This window comes from Simochromis diagramma, unplaced genomic scaffold (assembly GCF_900408965.1).
Source record: "Simochromis diagramma unplaced genomic scaffold, fSimDia1.1 OVJJ01000091.1, whole genome shotgun sequence".
Taxonomy (NCBI): Eukaryota; Metazoa; Chordata; class Actinopteri; order Cichliformes; family Cichlidae; genus Simochromis; species Simochromis diagramma.
Window position 1 is genome coordinate 1 of NW_024386901.1, and position 21,426 is coordinate 21,426.

The 21,426-nt window shown below is 43.6% G+C and overlaps 1 protein-coding gene and 1 long non-coding RNA gene across 2 annotated transcripts; one reads left to right on the top strand and one right to left on the bottom strand.

Moving 5' to 3' along the window:
* Window positions 1-7,855: 7,855 nt before the first annotated feature.
* Window positions 7,856-8,950, top strand: LOC120735357 (olfactory receptor 2T27-like). Its single transcript, XM_040034700.1, has one exon. It carries the CDS (start codon window positions 7,954-7,956, stop codon window positions 8,908-8,910), a length of 957 nt encoding a protein of 318 aa, XP_039890634.1. The 5' UTR covers window positions 7,856-7,953; the 3' UTR covers window positions 8,911-8,950.
* A 2,973-nt stretch (window positions 8,951-11,923) lies between these two features.
* Window positions 11,924-20,087, bottom strand: LOC120735448. The gene is made up of 3 exons (XR_005696249.1): window positions 20,057-20,087; window positions 19,037-19,044; window positions 11,924-12,098 (listed from the first exon to the last, which is right to left on the bottom strand). It is a non-coding gene; the product is annotated as an uncharacterized LOC120735448 (long non-coding RNA).
* Between the last annotated feature and the right edge of the window lie 1,339 nt (window positions 20,088-21,426).

The window sequence follows — 21,426 nt, forward strand, 5'->3', positions numbered from 1 at the left end:
AGCTTCAGCTTTGCCCACGCCTGGTCCAGCCTCTGCGTCAGCTTCAGCTTCGCCTGGCCTGGTTCAGCTTCGCCTGGTCCAGCCTCTGCTTCAGCTTCAACCGCCTGGTCCTGTGGCTGCCAGCCACCGTCTAGTCCAGCTCGGTCGCCTGTGGCTGCCATGCCACCGTCTGGTCCTGTGCCCTCCAAGCCTCGACCAGTACGCCCGACGCTTGAGAGCCGCCGCCGTCTTCCACGCGGCCGGCCTCCGGACCCGGTCTGTAGCCGCCGTCATCTTCCACGCAGCCGGCCTCTGGACCCGCTCTGTAGCCGTCGCCATCTTCCACACAGCCGGCCTCCAGACCCGCTCTGTAGCTGCCGCCGTTGCCGCCCGCACGGTCGGCCCCCAGGACTCCTCCTCTGTTCCTCGTGAAGTTTTTGTTTGGACTCTTTGCTCCTTGTGTTTTGTTTGGTTTCGTTCCCTCAATCCTGGTCCCCCGCCTCCCGCCCTGGGTGGGTTGTTTTCGTTTTTTGGTTTTTTTTTGGTTCTCGGGTTTGGGCTGTCGGGAGCCAGCCCTTGAGGGGGGGGGGGGGTGATGTCATGATCCTGTATTCTTGTATTTTGTTCTTCATTTAGGCCACGGTTCCTGATTGCTCTGTTAAGTTGTTCCTTATTTTGATTTCCCCTTGTGACTTTTACCCCCTGTGTGCCCCTCTGTATCTGTGAGCCCTCGTCTCCCCTCCTTGTGTTTCATTCAATGTTTTCCCCAGCCCGTTATGTCTGTGCTCTCTCTCTCTTCTCCTGTCTGAACCTCTGTGTACTTCCTGTTTTACTTTGACAGTCTCTCGTCAGTATGCGCCATGTTGTGTTCACTCCTGCCCTGTCTCGTTGCAACTATCTGTGTCAGCTGTGTTCCCCGTGTGCTCCCACTTCCCTTGTTAACCCTCTGTGTATTTAGGTCCGCGTTGCGTTCTCCCTCATGCTTGTGTGATTCTCCCTGTGTTTTCTGGTGAGCTTTATATTTAGTTTTTCCCAGTTTAGTTTTCTATAACTTGTGAACTGTTTTTCCAGCAATAAAGCTGTGCTTTTTGAGTTTATCCCCCGTGTCCCCTTGAGTTTGCGTTTGGGTCCAATTCCTGCCTGCCACACAGCCGAAACCATGACAAAGAAAGCTTGTCGTAGCTTGAGCTCCCACACACTACACTAATATTGGCCCCCGAGACTGGCTCCAGAATTACATAATGAGGCCTATTGACTACATCTCTGGTTAGTTCTGAAATAACCTTAGTCTTGAAGGCAGCTGATTCAGATACACTAGAACCCTTTCTAGTCAGATTGCCTGAGATAACACAGCTTGTAGGTCTTTGACATGGTTTTACATCCTGCAGATAATTGTTAAAGGCAGAGGTGACAACACAAGCCCTGCCATCATGTAATGGAGGGGACTGCAACTCAGGGTCTAAGTATCCATACCCAGAATACACAGTTGCTGCATTACCAATTGGGCTTAGTTCATAATTACTGCTCTCAGCCCCAACTGATTTAATGAGTCAGAAGGCTCAATCTCCCGGCTGGCCCTCTGAAAAACAGTCTGTAATGTCAAACTTGGAGTACTCATAGAGTCCAGAGCATTAGTTTGTCGAACAGCAGATATGGAAGCAACACTAGGAACAGACTTTAATTCGGCGTCTTTGACATTGTCCATGTTGTCTTTTGATGCTGCTTTTAAGGGGCTAAGTTCAATTCCCTCTGACTCCCCACCAGACTCTGAAGGAGTTTCAGTCCTGACTTGTGCCAGTCTGGCCACATGTAAAACAGTCAAATCATTGTTCATGGGAGCCTTCACAAAAAGTTTATAACTTGACCCCAAATCCCACATAGGTCACCCAATCATAACATGCTTGGTGACTGCACTTGCAGGTGGCTGCTGGGCGTCAGCTGTCCTCATCTGAAGTGAGAGTACAGATGCAGGACAGAGCTGAGCCTCAGACAGGCTGTCTACCTCACAGGGAGTTGCTTCAGAAGAAGAACACAAGAAACATTTTCAACAAGATTTCCCACAGAAATATTATTCATATGCTCGCATCCTCATTCTATGACCTGAAAAGAATTGTCCATGACTGGCTTATAAATGTTAAGAGTACAATCATATAATGGGTGAGAGCCTCCGACAGAGTCCAGTCTTTCATAGCTCAAATGTATATTTTCATCGTCTTTAACAAATATAAATTCAAAGTCTTTATTCTCAGAGTTGGGTTCATCAACCTCAGGAGCAGAAAAACATAACTGTAAACTGGCAGTCTTATACTCAGTATTTCCTTGCTGTGTCTTGGCAACATAGGCAGAACCTACTTCATTATAGGCCCCGGAACCAGTTGCAGTGTCTTGGTTCACATATACAGCAGAACACACCTGTGGGTCTCCAGCCAGCTTGTTGGCCGGACAGATAGACTCTCCCTCAGAGCACGCAGGAATAACGGCAGGCTCAAACCTGTTAGAACAGGACTTCACAACCTGTTAGAACAGGACTTCTTAGAATTATCCCTAATAGTCTCAGAGTCCCCAGAGAGTGTGTTAATGGTTAAAGCAGTACTGGTTTCAAAACTCCCTGGCCTCTGGATACACTTGGTTTCTTCTGTCACAGGTAGGCAACATACTGTCTCTTCACTCTTGGCCTGTGACGAGGTTTCAGATTCACAAGCAGCCTACTCGGCCACATGAGCTACATTAATGACAAGACTGTCTATGGAAGGATGATATACATGTCCAGGACTAGTTCCTGGACATTTATAAACCACCAGAGCTGGCTATAGCTGACTGTTCCTTGCAGTCACAAATTGGATAAATAAACTCATCGTTGTCTGAGCACTCACCTACAGCCATTTACCCCCAATCTCTGATGGAAACGGAGCCTCCAGGTGGACACTCTGGCTGTATCCCAATTCAGGGTCTGCACGCTTGAAGTACGCGCACTACGCGTACTACGTACGGTGCGTACTATAAGTACGAGAAGTGCAGAAGTGAGAGGCTTGTAAAATGGATGGTATACGCTTCGTCGCGCTGTTCAGGTTGCCTAGCAACCATGATACGTTACATACAGCTTTGTGTGACAGAAATGAAGGAGAAAAAATGTTTTTGTTGGTCATTCATTTTTGTCATGACATCACTTGATTATTTGAGTATCTGAGGCTGAGACCACAGGACTGTAAAACATGATTGTTGGGCTTCATTTTTGTGCTGAACAGTTATTTAAGATTAGTTAGTAAATAACAATTAGCTAATATTGTTCATGAGACTAAAGTCATCTCACTGTGGTAATGTAATAAATAATGGCCAATATTATAGTATTGTCAGATTATTATGATTGATATATTGAGATATATATATATACACACACACACACAACACACACACACCCACACATATATACACATATATCTACACACACACATATATCACTGACTTTCAGCTTGTTGTGTTTGTGGATATATGACTGACTTCAATTATTAAACATTCACACATAAATAAGTGACGTCATATTCAGTACTTTTGACAGTTCACTCTTCGGCCGCTCCATCTTATTAGGGAAATTCCATATACATAAATGTAAATTTCAAAACTCAACCCCATCATTTAATTTGTTTTTGATTGAAATTGAATATTACTCAAACTTTCTTAAATTAACTTCCAATAAAAAAGGTTTATCATTGAATGAAATTCATTCAGAAATGTTTAACGAATGAGCTGTCACAACTTTCAAGTACAAAGTTGTTATGAAGTCTGTCACATATCCCCCCCTTTTTTTTCTTTTTTTCTTTTTTTGTCCTTTGTTTATTCATCCTTCTTATTTCATTGTACTGTATATTGTTACTCTTATTTGCCTTGTATGTCTACTGTACAAACTGAGCTGGAATGACTGACTGTTCACTTTATAATTTCAATAAAGTTTGGAGAAAAAAAAACCCCTCTTCGGCCGCTCCCTTCTGCCGTATTTTGTGGCAAAATTATCCACACCCACCGCCGCGCTATGAATTGTGGGATATATGGGACCACGAAGCGTGCACCAGACCATGCTTGATCTTTGGGGAAATCAACAGCGCATTTGGAGTATGCATTTGAGTAAATGACGACTCCCGCTCATTGGGCGGGGTCACGGGTGCTGAGGCTGCATTCAATACCCTCTGGGTCAGCGCACGGGCCCGAAGCTCCTCCTTAAGGTGGCCCAGAGAGTCAAACATCTCAATAAGCTTGAGGAAACTGGTGGAGGTGCGGCTCCTCCCGGAGTATGGCGTCTATGGTCGCCAATCCAGTGGACACTACTTTAGGGTCCGCGCACCCCGCATATGCGTGTCATGATCCGGCTGATTCACTGCACTCCTCCCAATCCCATCCGTACTGTCCGCTGGGTCCATACCGGTTTGCGTCGTACTGTCACGGCCAGCGGGGGCAGACCGTGTGAGGGTGTGTGTGGTGGACCCAGGCGCAAACACAGGTGAGAGACGGGAGTGGACTTAACTGAAAGCGAGCCTTTTATTTGGCTGATGCAGAGGGGAGTGGGACACAAACATAACAGGGAAACAGGGACAGAGACTGCAACTAACCAAAAACTAACGGAACAACACTAACCTGACTGAAAGGAATAACTATGATCACTGTGAACAGAATGCTGTGCAGATGCCATGGAACTGTGAACCAATGGCGTGACGAAACAGACATGAACATGACCTGCCACGGAACCTCATTGTGCGGCTGCATGAAAAAACAACATAAACTAATGGCAAACATGAACTGCACAGAATCCTGAAAAACACTTAACTTGACCAGAGGGGAGGTACACAGACGACGCGATGATGAACAAAGGAAGACTGAGGACTTAATACACACATGAGGTGATCAGGGAAAGTGGAGACACATGAGAACACATAATGACAATACAGGGAGAGTAACACTAACTACAATGAACAAAGAACACCAGACTCTTCCAAAATAAAACAGGAAGCACGGAGACATAGACATGGAGATAAAACATGACATGAACTTAAAATAACTGTATAGACATGAAACATGACACGTAGACGCAGGAACCAGGGAGACTGAGTACAGGTGGAGATGACAGAAACAACTAAGAAATAAGGACTAAACAGCAACCTAGAAATTACTAGATCAAAAATGAATACAAAAATACATAAAACTCAAACACTGGGTCACACGACCCGTGATAGTGTATACCTTATTAGGAGAGATGAGATCAAAATGTTGCCAAACAGGGAAAAATCTTCTTTTCCTTGCTGGTTCCATCGAAGAAGAAATGCTCAAGTAACTATGTAACATGCACATAATCCAATTTCACAACACAATGTGATGGGGGAATCAGCTGTGTTTTGCTGCCCATTTTATTTCGAATCTGGTGCGAACCGCCCTACCAGTTCCTGAATCAGTCACATGGTATGGACTGCCTCGAACGTCACATACGTAATCAAAGCAAGTCTCGCTACGCGCTTCACAAAAACTCCCTCGAGATTACCCGACACACGCTTCAAAGCTTTGACACACAGGACATATCACTACTCCCTGTTTGAGTCCTGCTCTTGGGCCCACCTGGCCTGCCTGTCACACAGCCTATCATGACAGAACAGCGCGACCACTGCATGGACCCTGCAGCACTCGCCCTGTCTGATGAGCTTCGGAAGGACATCATTTAATGGATAAGTTATGTGATCTGTGGCTGGATCATCCAGAGGAGGAGTTCCAGCGTGCTGTAGTCAACCGGCTACAACGAATGGTTTCCGGTCTTCCCTGGCTTCTGGACTTGCTTCACCCTTCATTTTTTGTCTAAATGAGCTTCACCTTCACCCCCCAGCTGCTACCGCTTACCTAGCCAGCTCGGCAAAGGATGTGCTCCCCAGCCCACCAGACTTGGAGTTGCCCAGCCCAGCAGAGCCATCACCAAGGAGGAAGCGACGGCCGCACCACCGGCGCGTCACCCCACAGCCGGACTTCAGGATATCAAAGCATTGGACCTTGGGACTGTTTACTCTGGGACTATGTTTTTTATGTCAGCTGCCCAGCCTGAAGCTCAATTAGCTGCCAAGCCAGAAGCTCAGTTAACTGCCCTCAGTTCAGTCAGCAGCCCAGCTGCTCTCAGTTCAGTCAGCAGCCCAGCTGACCTCAGTTCAGTCTTCTACTTCACCACCTGATTTACAACCATCACTACTGCCTTCAGCTCTGGTTGCAGGTCAAACATTAGCTCCAGCAGCTTTTCAGCCATTACCTTCACCTGCTCCACCGGTACTGCAAGCTATGTCTATACAACCTGTAAAGAACTGTTTTTCAACCACTAATTATAAGCAGAGAGACACACATATTAAGACTTTTGTTGTTCCTCAAGACCTGGCCTACTTAGAGACGGTTACCCTTTCCAGGGCCTCCCCAGAGAATGAGTTTCAGTCCACAGCTAACTCTGGACCCCTGAAAACGAAGAAGCCAGCGCAACTGTTTTTCCTGGGAGCTCAACCAGGCTGTCTCAGCGATTTGTCCCTGCTGAAAGCTCAGGGGAGTTAACTCTGCCACCTCTGTTCTATGCTGGAAGCTCTAGTGAGCTCATTTGACCAGCTAAGGACTGCATCCTGCTGTTACTGCCTGAGCAGAGCCACTGTCCTGCAGAGCTCCAACCAGCTTCTTCTTTGGCAGAGGATTCTGCGCCTGCTGGTTCCATCTCGTCTCTGCCAGAGGTTTCTGTGCCTGCTGGTTCCGTCTTGTCACTGCCAGAGGTCTCCGTGCCTGCTGGTCCTGAGCCTGCCTCCGTTGGAGTGTCCGAGGGGCCCGTTCAGCAGCCTGCCTCCGCTGGAGGGTCCGAGGGGCACGTTCAGCCACATATCTCCGCTGGAGGGTCTGAGGGGCTTGTTCAGCCATCTTCAGTCTACGCTGGAGGGTCCGAGGGATCCATCCAGCCTGCAGGGCCACCACCTGCTCAATCATTTGCGGCTGCCGTGCCTCGTCTGGCCCTGTGGTTGCCATGCCACTGCCTTGTCAGGCTCAGAGTTGGAGGCCACCTTCCAGGCCTCTGACTGGACTTCTTCACCAGCACAGATGGCCTTCGGACCTGTTTTGTTGCAGGTGCTTCCTTCTCCGCAGAGGCCTCCAGACCTATTTCGTCGCTGCATTCCCCATTCCCTGCTGCCGACCTCTGGACCTGTTCGTCGCCGCTGCTACCTTCCCTGCAGTCGGTTTGGTTAGCTATTCACACAGCTACACTGTGAGGTCAACAAATGGACTGTAATGCCACCTACCTACACACACACACACATACAATATACTCCCTAGATATACACACTACCTAATTTAACCATCCCATTCTGCGAAAGGACTGCTGCTATCTACCAGAACAAATGTGACTTGAGTTTGTGTTAGAACTTAGATTTTATGTTATTTATCCATAACTGTTGTTGCAATTCATTACTGCTTTTTTTCCTGCTCTTTTTAAACTGTATTCTTTTTCAACTGTATTTAAAGTTTTAACTGTACTGTATTGTTTATTGCACTGTAGAGGCTGGTGAGAAACAGTTTTTCATTTCAGGCTGGGTAACACCATACAAAATGACAATAAACTTCTTGACTCTTTGAGTCTGAGTCTAATGATTATCTAACTATGTTGGTGTGGCGGTACGCAGCATGTGGTGCCGTGCAGGGAAGGCATGGCATCTGCAATCATGCCCCGCCAACTTAACTTGACTGTTTTTTAATTATTTTTTAAATGCTGATAAAATTTACATTACACAGAAGGAAAACTGTCAATCAAAACATCATGTCTCCAGTGTTTTTGAAGTTGTTTGTTCACATGGAGGGTTTAATGAGATCCATTGAGGTTAAGGCAGTGTCCAGCTCAAATAAATTAGTCTCAAAGTGGCTGTATTTTGAGGAAACCCTCACAGTGTGACTTCTATATCCAGCCTGCTTTAGTGACCATTTATTTTTATGGACCAAATGAATGATAAATTTAATGTGACATATATAACTTTTGGTGGGCATGTTGAATTGAACAAATACAGATTTCTGTATTTTGCCATCATGTTTACAGCATATATTCTAATACTTTGCAGCAATTCAACTATATTGTGTCTCATATGGATCAAGAAAAACCTGCATGAGCCTATGTATATTTTTATTGCAGGGTTGTTACTGAACTCAGTTATGTTTAGCACTAATATCTACCCAGAACTTTTGATTGACTTTTTATCAGACAAGCAGATCACAACTCATTCACTATGCAGCTTTCAAGCATTTATTTATTATTCTCTAACAGGATCAGAGTTCCTTCTATTAGCAGCTATGGCATATGACAGGTATGTGTCTATATGCAAACCCCTGCAATATACAACCATCATGAAAAAAACAACTATCATAATTTTACTAGGGTTAGCTTGGCTTCTGCCTGCTTGTCAGCTTGTGCCATCAGTTGTAATGAGTCAGAGTTATAAAATTTGCAGTTTTACTTTGAATGGAATCTTTTGTAATAATGCAATTTCCAAGCTTTACTGTGACACCTCAAGAACAACATATATCATATATGGTGTGTTTATTTTACTTAACACTGTATTTCTTCCTTTGCTTTTTATACTTTTTACTTACACAAAAATATTTATAATATGCTATCGGAGCTGCAGGGAGGTCAGGAAAAAAGCTGCACAGACTTGTTTACCTCACCTGCTTGTATTAGTCAGCTTTTCAGGTTTGTGTTCATATGATATAATTGTAGCTCGACTAGAAATGAATTTGCCAAAAGTTGCACGTTTTATATTGACCTTACAAGTGGTTTTATATCATCCTCTTTTTAATCCAATTGTTTATGGACTGAAAATGAAAGAAATCTCTAAGCACCTCACGAAATTGTTCTGTGAAGGAAAACTCAATATCTGGCAAAGCTCATGTTGAAAGGGTATAATGTAGATGTGATGTTTAATTTAACTGTTGTGTTCATGTGTGTATTATGTTTCACAATATAGAAGTTGTCTTTTCTCTGTCTGAGATATATATTATAGCAATCTATTATTTTTGCATAGTATATGTATAATATATATTTAAGATAGAGGTTGTATTTGTTTGGGAGGGGGAATTATTGTTTTTAGTGTATTTGTTATTCAGATTTCTTTAAATATACTATACTGCTATTTACATACAATACACACATGGCTCTCACTAAGGGATATGTTTCCAATATTATTTTTGTTGAACACAAAAAACAAACAATAACTTGAATAATGACGCACATAATCCACATGGACTTTATGCCGTGCTATTGTGATAACATATAAAACATTATAAGATATTATCTGGGGTTTTCTCCTTACTATGAAATATAAACCACCTTAAGGTATCACCGTTGTTCTGTTTTCTTGAATGCATTTTTAATTGATTTGTTTGCTGTTGTTTTGTTTGTTTGCTCATGTTATTTATTCTTAACTTAATACTGTGTTGCTGTTAAGTTGTAAATTCAAGTTGTTAGTTTTCCTGTCTGTGTCAATAATAAAGAATATTAGCATCTTAGCAAAGAGTTGGCATTTCAGAAAGCATGACAGAAGAACACATTCAGTGTATCCCAATGAAGCATTCATTATATAAAGTTAAGGGCATTATCACAAAACAAACATTGGAATGGAGATGGAGACCTCTGAGGTTGCCTAATAGATGTTAATTTGGTTTGTATTTGTGTTTCAGTTTGTACAGAAAAGGTTTTTTGATGTAGCAGCAGAAATACTGTGGAAAAGGAGTTGAAGTGAATAGCCCAAAAGGAGGGCCACCAAAAGAGCTCCCCTGGTATACAGTGTTCTTGTAGGACTGTAAACATTCTATGTTTGTTTGTTTATTTTACAAGTTATGAAAGAAAAAACACAAAGGAGCAGAGAGCAGAAAGTTCCCAAGCACGGCCTTCAGGTGGTATGGAGGGAAAGGTAGCCCTGTTGGCCAATCAGACAAGCAAAGCTATTTAGTTTGTTTGGCCAGTATACAATACAGAATGTGCAGACCAGTATGTTCACGAAATGGCATTAATCCCACTCATGAGTAGCAACTTGTAGCAGCAGTTACCACTCATTAGAACAGTTGTTCTTTTGGTTTGACTTTGGGATAAAGAAAAAAATCGGATCAGTGGACTGGATGGATGAAAGAAGCAGAGCCAGGCATGACTTATGTAGCATATTGCAGAATGTTCTACTTAACTCATGCCCATCAGATGCCATTGAGCAGCACAATGTCAGGGTTCCTGGGTCATTCACCCAGTGTTTTCAGTTTGTTCAGGTTCAGTTTATTTTCTTTTTCTTATTCTCATTTCCTGTTGTTCTGTTCCTGTTACTTCTATGTATCATTAGTTAGATTATGTTCAGCTGTTCACTAACCGGTCTCTAATCATTAATCATTCAGTCTGTATTTTTAAGTCCTCAGTTTCATCCTGGTCATGACATTGATGTGCTGTTGATGTAGGTTGTTGCCGTATGCTTTGCTCATTTAATCAGTCACTCAGTCAGTCAGTCAGTCAGCCCGCCAGCCAGCCAGCCAGCCCACAATTTTGTGCTTCTGTTCTGTTCATTCACTCCATCTGCAATAAACACTTTTCACTGCGAGTCCTGCGTTTGGGTCATCCCTTCCTCTCCTCCACGCACGAAGCCCTAACCAACTGAAATTTGCTTTGTTAATGATGTAATCTATAAAACAAGCCGTTGACTGGACATCTAACTAGACATGCCCAAAACATAAAGGTGCTTTAGAGTGTATAAGAATTTCTTTACTTATGTATTATTAAGATTATTTATTGTATAATGCCTTAGTGCCACTGGATTTTAGCATGTCTAACACTCATGCAGTTGACAGACAGACAGATGAGTGGGGGTCTGGTAAGGAAGTTGGGGGGGAAGCAGACAACTCCACAGAAAGAGTCTTTTGTCTCTTTGATGACTCTGGTAGGTAGCAAGGGAGTGTGAATCTTAATGTGTGAAACAGCGGTGTAAAGCCTTTGTTCCTCGAGAAGGTATTAAACTGAGAGCATGCTAGGCTCAGGGAGAGACTCTGCTGACCGTTTTGCCCCGCGATCATGCATGCTCTCCACCAAGCTTTGTATTCTGTTCTTTGTTTTGTGATTAAAGAATGCTAGCTACCACTCATCGCTTGTCTGCAGGCTTATTTAATGGAAAACTTCCACAACAAGAGCAATAGAGAAAGCGAGAAGCCATAGAGAGAGAGGAAGTGAGAAAAAAAAATACAGTGAACTCTTAAAAATACATGACATTCAACAATGGTTGATTTAAGTGATCTGTATTAGAGCTCAGGCAAAGCTAAGTTGCACCCATGCACAGTAATGCATCTGTGATTAATAACTGCACTCAGGCACAGAACTCAAGAGCAGTCATTATCGTTGTGTTAAATAAGGATCCTGTACAGAATATGATAAGGCCGTGTGTCAGAGCATCAATAGTCACTACAAAACAAGCCACAAAGGTAGAACAAATCATTAACTTAATTTTAGAATAAAATAGTATCCAGAATCTGCTCAGTGTCAGCAAGATCCTGGAGACCAATGTCCAGGAATCAGTGACAAAGCTAAGAGATGCCGCCGGGGCTGGATCTTTCAACAAGACAACGACCCGAACACTGCTCAAAATGCACTAAGGGCATTGATGCAGAGGACCGAAGTACAACGTTCTGGGAATGGCCATCTCAGTACCCAGACCTGAATATTATTTGAAATCTGTGGTGTGAGTTAAAGAACCTGAATGAACTAGAAGATGTTTTGTAAAGAGGAATGGCCAAAATACCTTCAACCACAAATTAAGACTCTCATTGGAACCTACAGGAAGCGGTAGAGGCTTATTTCTGCAAAAGGAGTATCCTACTAAATATTGATTTCATTTCTTTGTTTGTGACTTCAACTTCATTTCAAGTTCTTACATGGGAATCCCCGGCAGCCCTACGGTCTATTGCAGCATATTAAGGATGATACAGGGTTACCTGGTTCAACCGTGACTATACGCTTCTAGCAAAAAGAAAGTTTAAGACTAATCTTAAAGTAGAGATCGTGTCTGTCTCACAAAAACAAACTTGAAGCTGTTCCACAGAAGAAGGGCCTGAAACTGAAAGGCTCTGATGGGTCTGTTTTAGCAGACTCAACAGCAAAAAGGTCGTCAGAGGAGGCCAAGAATGATGATTAAGTTTAACATTTTCTACAATATTGACAAAGCACTTTAAGCACAAGATTGTTAGTTAATAATTTAGAAATTAAGCAGGGAAAGCCGTGATGAGAGGTAAAATAATCTCTTTCTCATCACATAAGAAGAAAGAAGAAAACAAAAAATTCAGAAACTAGAGAAAAACATCAAATCCTTAGAAAAAGCCTATGTGTCACACAAGATCAAGAAATATTAAACAAAATACGCAAGACCAAAACTAGAATTAAATGAAATTATTAATAAAAAGACTAAATTCTTAGTAAAAGACTTCTGCAAAATTATGAAACACGGTACAAATCCGGACAATTTCTTGCTAACCATTTAAATCAATAAAGAAAAACAACTATATGTGCTGTTAAAGATTTTATCTGGGAATACAATATATGATCCTAAAAAATAAACAAAATTTTTAGGATTATCTATGAAACTTTATATACACCACAAATAAAACCCATCTAAAATGAAATTGATCAATTTCTCGACAACATAACTCTTCCAAAATTATTAGACACCCAAGCAATGGCACTGGATTCGCCACTGACGCCAGGTGAAACTCCAGAAGCTCTGATAAGTATGCCCAATAATAAGGCTCCTGGTCCAGACGGTTTTCAACAGATTTTTACAAAGAATTCTGGACAATTCTGGCACCAGTTTTTCACAGGATGTTGCAGGAAATCAAAGAAAATGGTAGACTACCACCAAATATGAATTCTGCAATATCAGTCTCTTACAAAAACCAGGCAAGGACCCTGTATTTCCTTCAAGCTATCGTCCAATATCCCTTATTAATGTAGACTCTTAAAATAAATCTGCAAAGCTCTCGCAAAGAGATTAGAGAAATAACCCCCTTTTAATTCATCCTGACCAAACTGGTTTTATAAAAGGTAGGCACTCATCAACAAATACACGTAGATACCTTAATTTAATAGACTACTCGTGCAGTAAAAACATTGAAAACCATAATATTTTCTTTAGATGCAGAAAAGCATTTGACAGAGTTAACTGGAATTTCTATTTGCAACTTTACATGAATTTGGTTTTGGACCCTCTTTCATAAACTGGTTAAAAATATTATATAACTCCACAACAGCTTGTGTCAGAACAAATGACCAAACATTCTCCAGCTTCTCTCTTCTGAGGGGCACCAGACAGGGATGCCCACTCTCCCCTTTACTGTTTGCAATTTTATTGAGCCACTAGCAGCAGCAATTAGACAGGCTACAACAATTAAGGGCATAAAATGTAAGAATATGGACATAAAATCAGCCTTTATGCAGATGATGTGTTACTTTTTCTCCAAAACTCACAAACCATATCTCTGGGGTAATTGCATTGATAAATTCCTTCTCAAGTGTCTCAGATTATTCAATTAACTGGTCGAAATCAACAGTTTAATTGCTCCTTCCATAATTCTTCTTTTTCCCCACTGCAATGTGGAAATATAAAATATTTAGGTATTAATGTCTCTCCTAAACTTTCAGAATTAACTAAATAAACCACATCCCACTTTTAAAGACATAGAAGGCGACCTGGCTAGATGGAAATCTTTACCCATATCACTCATGGGAAGGGTCACCGCTAAAAATGATGGTCTTGCCAAAAAGAAACTATTTATTTTCAATGATCCCAAATAAGCCATCACAAGATTGGTTCAGATCTCTAGACTCGTATACTTCTAAATTCCTTTGGAAAGATAAACCCCCACGTATCAGCTTAAAAACACTACAAAGGACCAAGGATAAAGGAGGATTAGATCTGCCTAAATTTAATCCCTATTTTTTAGCCAACAGGCTCCAGTTCATCTCTAGATGGTTTAAACACACCCTCTTAGATGAACCTTGGATAGATGTAGAACAGGCACTATGTAATAACCTAGAAATTTCAGACCTACCATTTATCAGCTCAAACATCAAACAACATGAATGCTTTAAAAGCATCAATATTAGCTCTTCTCTGACAGCATGGTGGGAGTTTCTAAAAATGACAGAGTCTTCATTAATCCCATGCAAATGTACACCTATCTGGAACAATCCGGACATATTACAAAACAATAATATGATAAACTTTCCAGATTGGAGTTGCAAAGGAATTAAATACTTGGAATATATGTGGGAAGGAACAGACTTTATTCGTTTGACAGACTAGTTGCACAATATGGGATCAACAAGAAACGTATCTGGGAATATCAACAAATTAAATCCATAGTAAAAAAGAAATTTAAACCGGGTCAAGTTGAACTACAAACACCACCACGTGTGGTTCAATTTCTTACTCTTAAAACCCCCAAATTACTTTCCAAAATATACAGAATGCTTTCTAAAACAGATGAATCAATATCACTTCCTATTGCAAAATGGGAAGCGGATTTATCAGTTAACTTAGACCTAAACTTTCTGGTCTCAGATTTGCTTAAAACCTTTCATCTAATTAGAAAATCCCAGTCTTCAATTAATTCAATACATAATACTACATAAAGTGCACTATACAGGTCATCGGATGTTCAAGATGGGCTTTACGTCTACCAACAACTGCTCACACTGCCAACCAATTCACCGGACAATTATATCCATGCTCTTTGGTTCTGTCCACCAGTTCAGAAGTTTTGGCGCGAGATATGTGAGGACTTATCGAAGTGTCTGAAATGTAACATTCCAACTTCCCCTTTAGTGTGTTTGTTGGGCAGCTTAGATAATGTCACTACAGAAAAGAATATAGCCCATATGGTTTCACTGCCCTATGCATAGCCAAGAAAACAGTCCTCATGAACTGGAAAAATAAAAGAATCTTAATTCTAACCATATAGAAATATCTATTAGATTACATTAGTCTTGATACAGCCTCTGCCACCACATCAGATCAATTGCTCTGGGCTCCTTTGATCAGCTCCATCACCTAGTGGGGGTGGGGGATCATAGTTTTACTCCCACCTTCGCTGTTGTGATTGGTGTGGGTGTAGGGGCAGGCTTAGGGCGTCGGGGGGTTCCCCAGGAGCATCTTCCTTCGAGGGCTCAACCCGGGGTAGCGGTCATGGCCTATTAAGGGCTCTGTTGGCTCTTAGGGTGACCGTTTCCTCATGGCTGCGTGCAGCGGGGCCAGGGGAGGGTCTGTGCTGATGAATGTGGGTTACAGACCTGGTAGCCTGGCTGCCCCTTGGTGGGTCCGGGATGGGCGTCAGGTCTGGGGGCGGTCCGTCTCTGGGCTGGGGCCCTGGCTGGGCCTCGGGGGCTTGGGTCCTGGTTGGTGTGTTACCGGGGTTGTTGGGCGGGTGGGTGTATGGGGGCCCAGTCCTGGCGCAGGGTGCCGCCGGTGCATCGAGCCACCTGGGGGCTCTTCAACTGGTGGGGGAGGTTGTTACATCTTGCAGGAGCTCTGCTCTCTTCAGGAACTCACTCTGCAGGAGGGGGAGATACAGGAGAGGTGGAGGAAGATCTCAGCCTGGGTGTCTATTGTCTTGTGTAGTCTGGAAAATGAGTGGATGACGGGGTGGGTGCAGTTTTCTCTGAGGTGGGGTCGGGTGGGCTGTCCCGGGCTCTGTGGGGCCGGGCGGCGCTGCTGTACTGGGCCCCGGTCTGGATGGGCCTGGGCCCCCTTTCCCTGGCGGGTTGCAGAGTATGGGGGTGCCTACTGGGGTCAGCGGGGGAGCTGGCCCCAGGGAGGGGTCACTTGCCCCTCCCTTCCTTCCCTCCCCATCTCCAGCTGCGTCCCTCTTCCTGCTCCACCACAATCACCCACACATGCAGGGCCTTGGGGTAAAGATGTGTCACCAGGGTGCAGGGGAGGCATCCCCCCCTCTGTCCCCTTCTGGCTGCCTGTGCCCCAATTTTATCTCACAACTTAGACATTCACATTACTCACACTCTCATAACACATACATATAGGGGTGGGCATGCTACACGGAATCCAAAAGACCATCAGGGTGTACACCTCACCCCGTCGTTGCCCACCTCTCAATTTTAAATACACGTACACATTGAGGGCTAGCAGGAGGGGCTATGCGCTTACCTGCTGCTCTCTGGCAGGTAGCTCCATGCCTTCCTGGGTTTTAAAGGTACCTTAGAATTGAATTAAATTGAATTGAATGAATGCTTTATTGGCCATATGCAGGTTGCCCCGCAGAGGAATAGGACCCCCCCCCCCCCCCCCGACTTACACAAACAACAAAGACATCACATGGGAATACAGTCGGAGATCGGCAGCGTTACAGAAAAAAAGACCCGCCGTCTTCCCCCACAGGAAACAAGCATCGGAGGCGTTTGGAAAGGGAGGGGGATGAGTGCGTGCTTATCAGTGTAAGTGTATGTGTGTGCGTGTCCAGAGTTCAGCTGAGACAGTGTCCTTCGCTCTATCAGGCTAAGTAAACAGTCTGCCAGCCAACCCAGCCTTGCATGGGATGGGAAGAATAGTCATCACACAGTCGTTATCAGGGAGGTGTTGTTCAGCTCCAGCCTTGGGCCTGAGCAGCTGGCGCCGTGGTGTCCGCATGTTGAATATTGTTGATTTTTCTTTTATGCGAGCAGCTCCGTAGAATTTCAAGCTGTTCTTTAACACTCTGACACTGGTCTCTCGATCTCCCGTTGGAGAGCCGCGAGCCTCCCGATGATGGTATCAAACTTCTGTTCCGTGGTGTAGTCCATAGGTGTCAAACTCTGGCCCGCGGGCCAATTTGGCCCGCAGCCTAATTACATTTGGCCCGCGAAGCCATACCAAATTACTATTAGAGTTGGCCTACTGGTATTATACAGCTAATATATATATTGTTTAGTATTAAGCTTTGCTTGTTCCATATTCAGTCCATAAGAAAAGGTTCATTCTTATATCTGGAGGAAGGTTTTTTTTTTCAATAAATATCAATGTTAGCCCACGATTTTGTTCCAGTTTTCAATTTTGGCCCACTTTGTATTTGAGTTTGACACCCCCTGGTGTAGTCATTCTACACCACGGAAGAGAACACACATGCATCAACACTACATAGGAGCGGGTGGAGGGAGGTTTGGAGTCTTCACACACCCCCGTTCTCTGCGGCCTGCTGGAGCGGGGGGGCTAGGAGGAGAAGTTGACCGTCCGACTGGGGTCTGGAATGTGGGGCCTCCCTGCTGCTGCGGAGTTGGGCGGTCTGCTTCTCCTCACCCCAGGGAAAAGGGTAACACCACCTGGGTCTGGGTGCAGTTTCCCCCTCCAGGGGCAAGGGTACCTAGACCCGGTTCGTAGAGTACGCTTGGGGAGTGTGATTGTGTGTACAGTGTCTCTCTATGTCTGTCTCCACGTTGGGTGAGTGTTGAGTAATTGCATATGAGAGCATGAGGGTGGGAATGGATGTCTGTATCTGTGTGTGCCTGTATGAAGCGCCTTGAGGCGACTTATGTTGTGATTTGGCACTATATAAATAAAATTGAATTGAATTGAATTGAATTGAATGTCTGTGTCTATATGTCAGGTTGGGTATCAGATGCCACCTCTCTAGGGACATCTCCCTAGAGACGCCATCTCCTCCTACCACTCCCCCTGCCAGTGGCAGACGCCCTCAGACATCGGTGCGTTGGTGGTTCTTTGTGTCCGGGGTGGGCGTCCAGGTACACACCGGCTCACTCCTTGGTGGCTGCTTGTCGGGGCCTGGAGCCTGGGGCTCGCTTGGGCCACTTCGGAGGTGGGGTGCCCTCGGCCTCTCGGCCTGGGGCTCGGTCACTCTGGCACAGCTGGCTGCCGGCGGAGCTCACAGGCACGTCACTGCAACCCCCCCTGGCTTCTGCTCCGCGGCTGCTGAGTGACCCTTCACCTGGGACTCTCGTCAGCTCTTTCTGGGATAGTGGTGCGGCTGCCCCTCTGTTGGTCTTCCTTGGTCTCTTGTGTTCTGAGGGCCTCTGGATGTCTGGAGTTTTGATCTCCTCCATACCTGCTTCATGCCCTGGTAGACGGGGCTGTGGCTCCCCCACACCCTCTAGCAGATCATTACATGAAGGAACCTTTTAAAAACAAGTGCGTTCATGCTCACAGGTGTACACACGGGTGCTCATACACACAAACAACACCCTTTTTGGCTCCTACCTCAAAGCACACTGTGCGCTGTCGATCTTACGTGCTGCACAATAATGTTTAATATTTAGTATTTACAGTTATATTCCCATATATCATCGTGATGTTGTTTATTCTATTGCTCTTGTTTTCTTCTGCTTGTTTTCTTTTTTCATTCTCAACAGGTGAAATTAAAAAAGTCTATTGTTAGCTAGTTTATTGTGATGGTGTTGTTTTTATTATGTTGCTCTTTGTTGTTTGTTTTCTCTTCTGGTTTTTTATCTCCTTACAGGTGATCCAGGTGTTTTGTTTGTTTTTCTTTTTTTTCTTCCCCCCTTTCTCACCATCTCTTCTCCCCTCTATTTTTCTTTCTCTCCCTCTCTTTCTTTCATTTTTTTCTCCCTGTCCTATCCCCCAGTATCTTTAAAAAATGAAAATGAAATAAATACATAATTATAATGCAGGTCAATCAAATGGACCAATATGGCAAGGCCATGATGATCCACTTGGTAAAGTAAATCCACTTGGCATCTTTCTTGGCCTTCAGACAACCATCAAGGGTTATATGTGTTATATTTAATTCATCATCCATTGCTATATTCAAACAATTTAAATCAACAAGCAATATGACAGACTGTATAAACAGACTGAGAAATCAAGAGAAGACTATGTCAATTTTATACAAGCATGAGATACCAGAAAGTCCTCTATCTCAGTCCACATCTGTGAATGTAAATGGTTGCGATCAGTTGAATGGTCTTATGAGTGTTTTTAATCTCTGTGGATCTTATTAAGCAAACTTTACTGCTGTCGTGCAAACATGTTAATCAAACACTGTAGGCTTAAATCTCTGGGATTTGTTAGTGTTTCTGCAAATTTTGGTAAGATAATAAAAAATATTATACCAGTAACATTCAACTCTTCATCCAATCTTATATTCTTGAGAACATAATTATGATGAAAATATTATATAACAATATACAAAGATATGAGACAAGTAGTCACACAGATGGTTAACAAAAGATTTCTTTTCACAAAATTGAGTCAAATAACTTATTTCCAATTTTGTTTTTCAATTTTTATTCCATAATAAGATCTGTATGTTTTGTAGTTTTAAATAATAAATAAATCAAGGGAAGCAGAACAAGCAAGGCCAGAATTAAATAACTTTTCTCTTCATAGTTGAGCACTGTGGATATTTACATACAGTAGATCTTTACATATCTCTCAGAGACTATGGTACAGTGTGTTGTGTGGGTTGGAGGTCTTCTTTACTCTTACAGAGTCTGCTACTTCCAATCTCCTTCCCAAACCTAGTAGATCAGTGAGCGTGAATCTGAGTGAACCTGTGCTAATTCTGAACTGGAAGGCCGTAGATCTAAGATTTTTGATATAAAAGCCCTAGATTAAGATATTGTAGATATTATACTAGATATTATATCTTGAATGTGCTTCAGGAGGAACTGCATGGGAACCAGGGCACATCACATGACGTACACAGTAATGCTACACAGCCCTATGCAGCTCAAAATGCTAACACACCTAATAATGATCAAAATGAGCCTGCAGAGCCCACACATGTTTATAGTGCATCTGCTAATTCATAGTGAATCTGCTTGATGTGATGTGGGAACACCCCACATCACATCAAGAACTCCACCGACGTCACCGACAAGGTCCAGAAACTTACCCTGGATCCAGATGAAACCATGGTGTCCTTTGATGTAGTCTCTCTCTTCACTTGCATACCCACCACGGAGGCAGTGGAGACTGTTAGAAAACGACTAAAAGAAAGCAGCTCCTTAGAAGACAGAACCAACTTCACACCCAATCAGATTTGCACACTGTTAGACCTCTGCCTCACCACTACATATTTCAAATACAACGAGGGCTTCTACAGACAAAAACATGGCTGTGCCATGGGCTTCCCCGTGTCACCTATTGTAGCCAACCTTTACATGGAGGAAGTGGAAAGAAAGGCCCTTGGCTCTTTTAAAGGGAGAGTACCCAGCCACTGGTACAGATATGTAGACGACACCTGGGTCAAAATCAAGACACAAGAAGTGGAATCCTTCACTGCGCACATGAACGCCGTGGACAAAAACATCAAGTTCACCAGGGAAGACACAAAGGACGACTGTTTGCCTTTCCTGGACTGCACTGTGCACATTGAAGAGAATGGCAACCTCAACATTGAAGTTTACCGGAAGCCCAGTACCTCTTCTTTGACTCCCATCACCCTCTGGAACACAAACTTGGAGTAATTAGGACCCTACACCACCGGGCAGAAAATGTTCCCTCTAAGCCTGAAGGGAAAAAGAAGGAACACACACATGTAAAGGAAGCACTTAAAACATGCGGTTATCCTAATTGGGTGTTTATAAAGTCAGCAAAGATGCACAGAAAAGAAGACCAGACACCAGTGAGGGAGGATAAGAAAGACAGACGCAACAACATTGTCATCCTCTATGTAGCCGGTGTATCAGAGAAACTCAGGAGAGTTTTCGCCAAGCACGACATCCCAGTGCATTTCAGACCAAGCAACACTGTTGAGAGATTTTTTAATTTTGTAAATTATGCTTAGTTGTAGCTTCATTAAAGAAGAGGAGTTTGTGAATTGGAGCCAACACAGAGAGAGAGAGAGATTGAAGCCATATGTTTAGAGGAATGTGGTGACATCCGGTTTTAAACAGACAGACTGGCGCTCCCCCTCTCTCTCTCTTCCCTTTTATGGAATGTCTGCATTTCTATACATACTACCTCCTTTGTTTCAGCTACTGACAAGCTAACGGTCTCTTTTTCCTTTTATGGAAATGTTTTTGCCACTCCTACTTCCTTGAAAACTTGTATAAATAAAGCAAGTTCTGGATGCCCTGGGCGGTCTTCCCTCTCACTCACATTTGTCCTGCACACATCTAGTGCGGGATGGATGGGGCCATGAGGGGGGGTCGTCCATGTGTGCACATGTATTAAGATATCTTGAGTCTGAGTTCCTTTGCCTTCTACAATTTCTCTTCACATTTTCTTGGTCCTCCGAGCCGGAGAGAAAGCATTGGCCACTGTGTTCTGGCGTCGTGGAGATCTTTTCACTGAAGTCTGTCGACAGCCTCCTCTGGGTAGGAGTCAAAGTCCAGAGACGTTAAATTCGGGTTCTGGCCAGTGTTTTAATCGAGTGATCCACGACGCTGGGATCCAGTGGCTGACTTTCAACATAACCAGAGAG

Coding starts and splice junctions, on each gene's coding strand:
- LOC120735357 (XM_040034700.1), top strand. CDS start 7,954: ATGGACCAAATGAATGATAAATTTAATGTGACATATATAACTTTTGGT.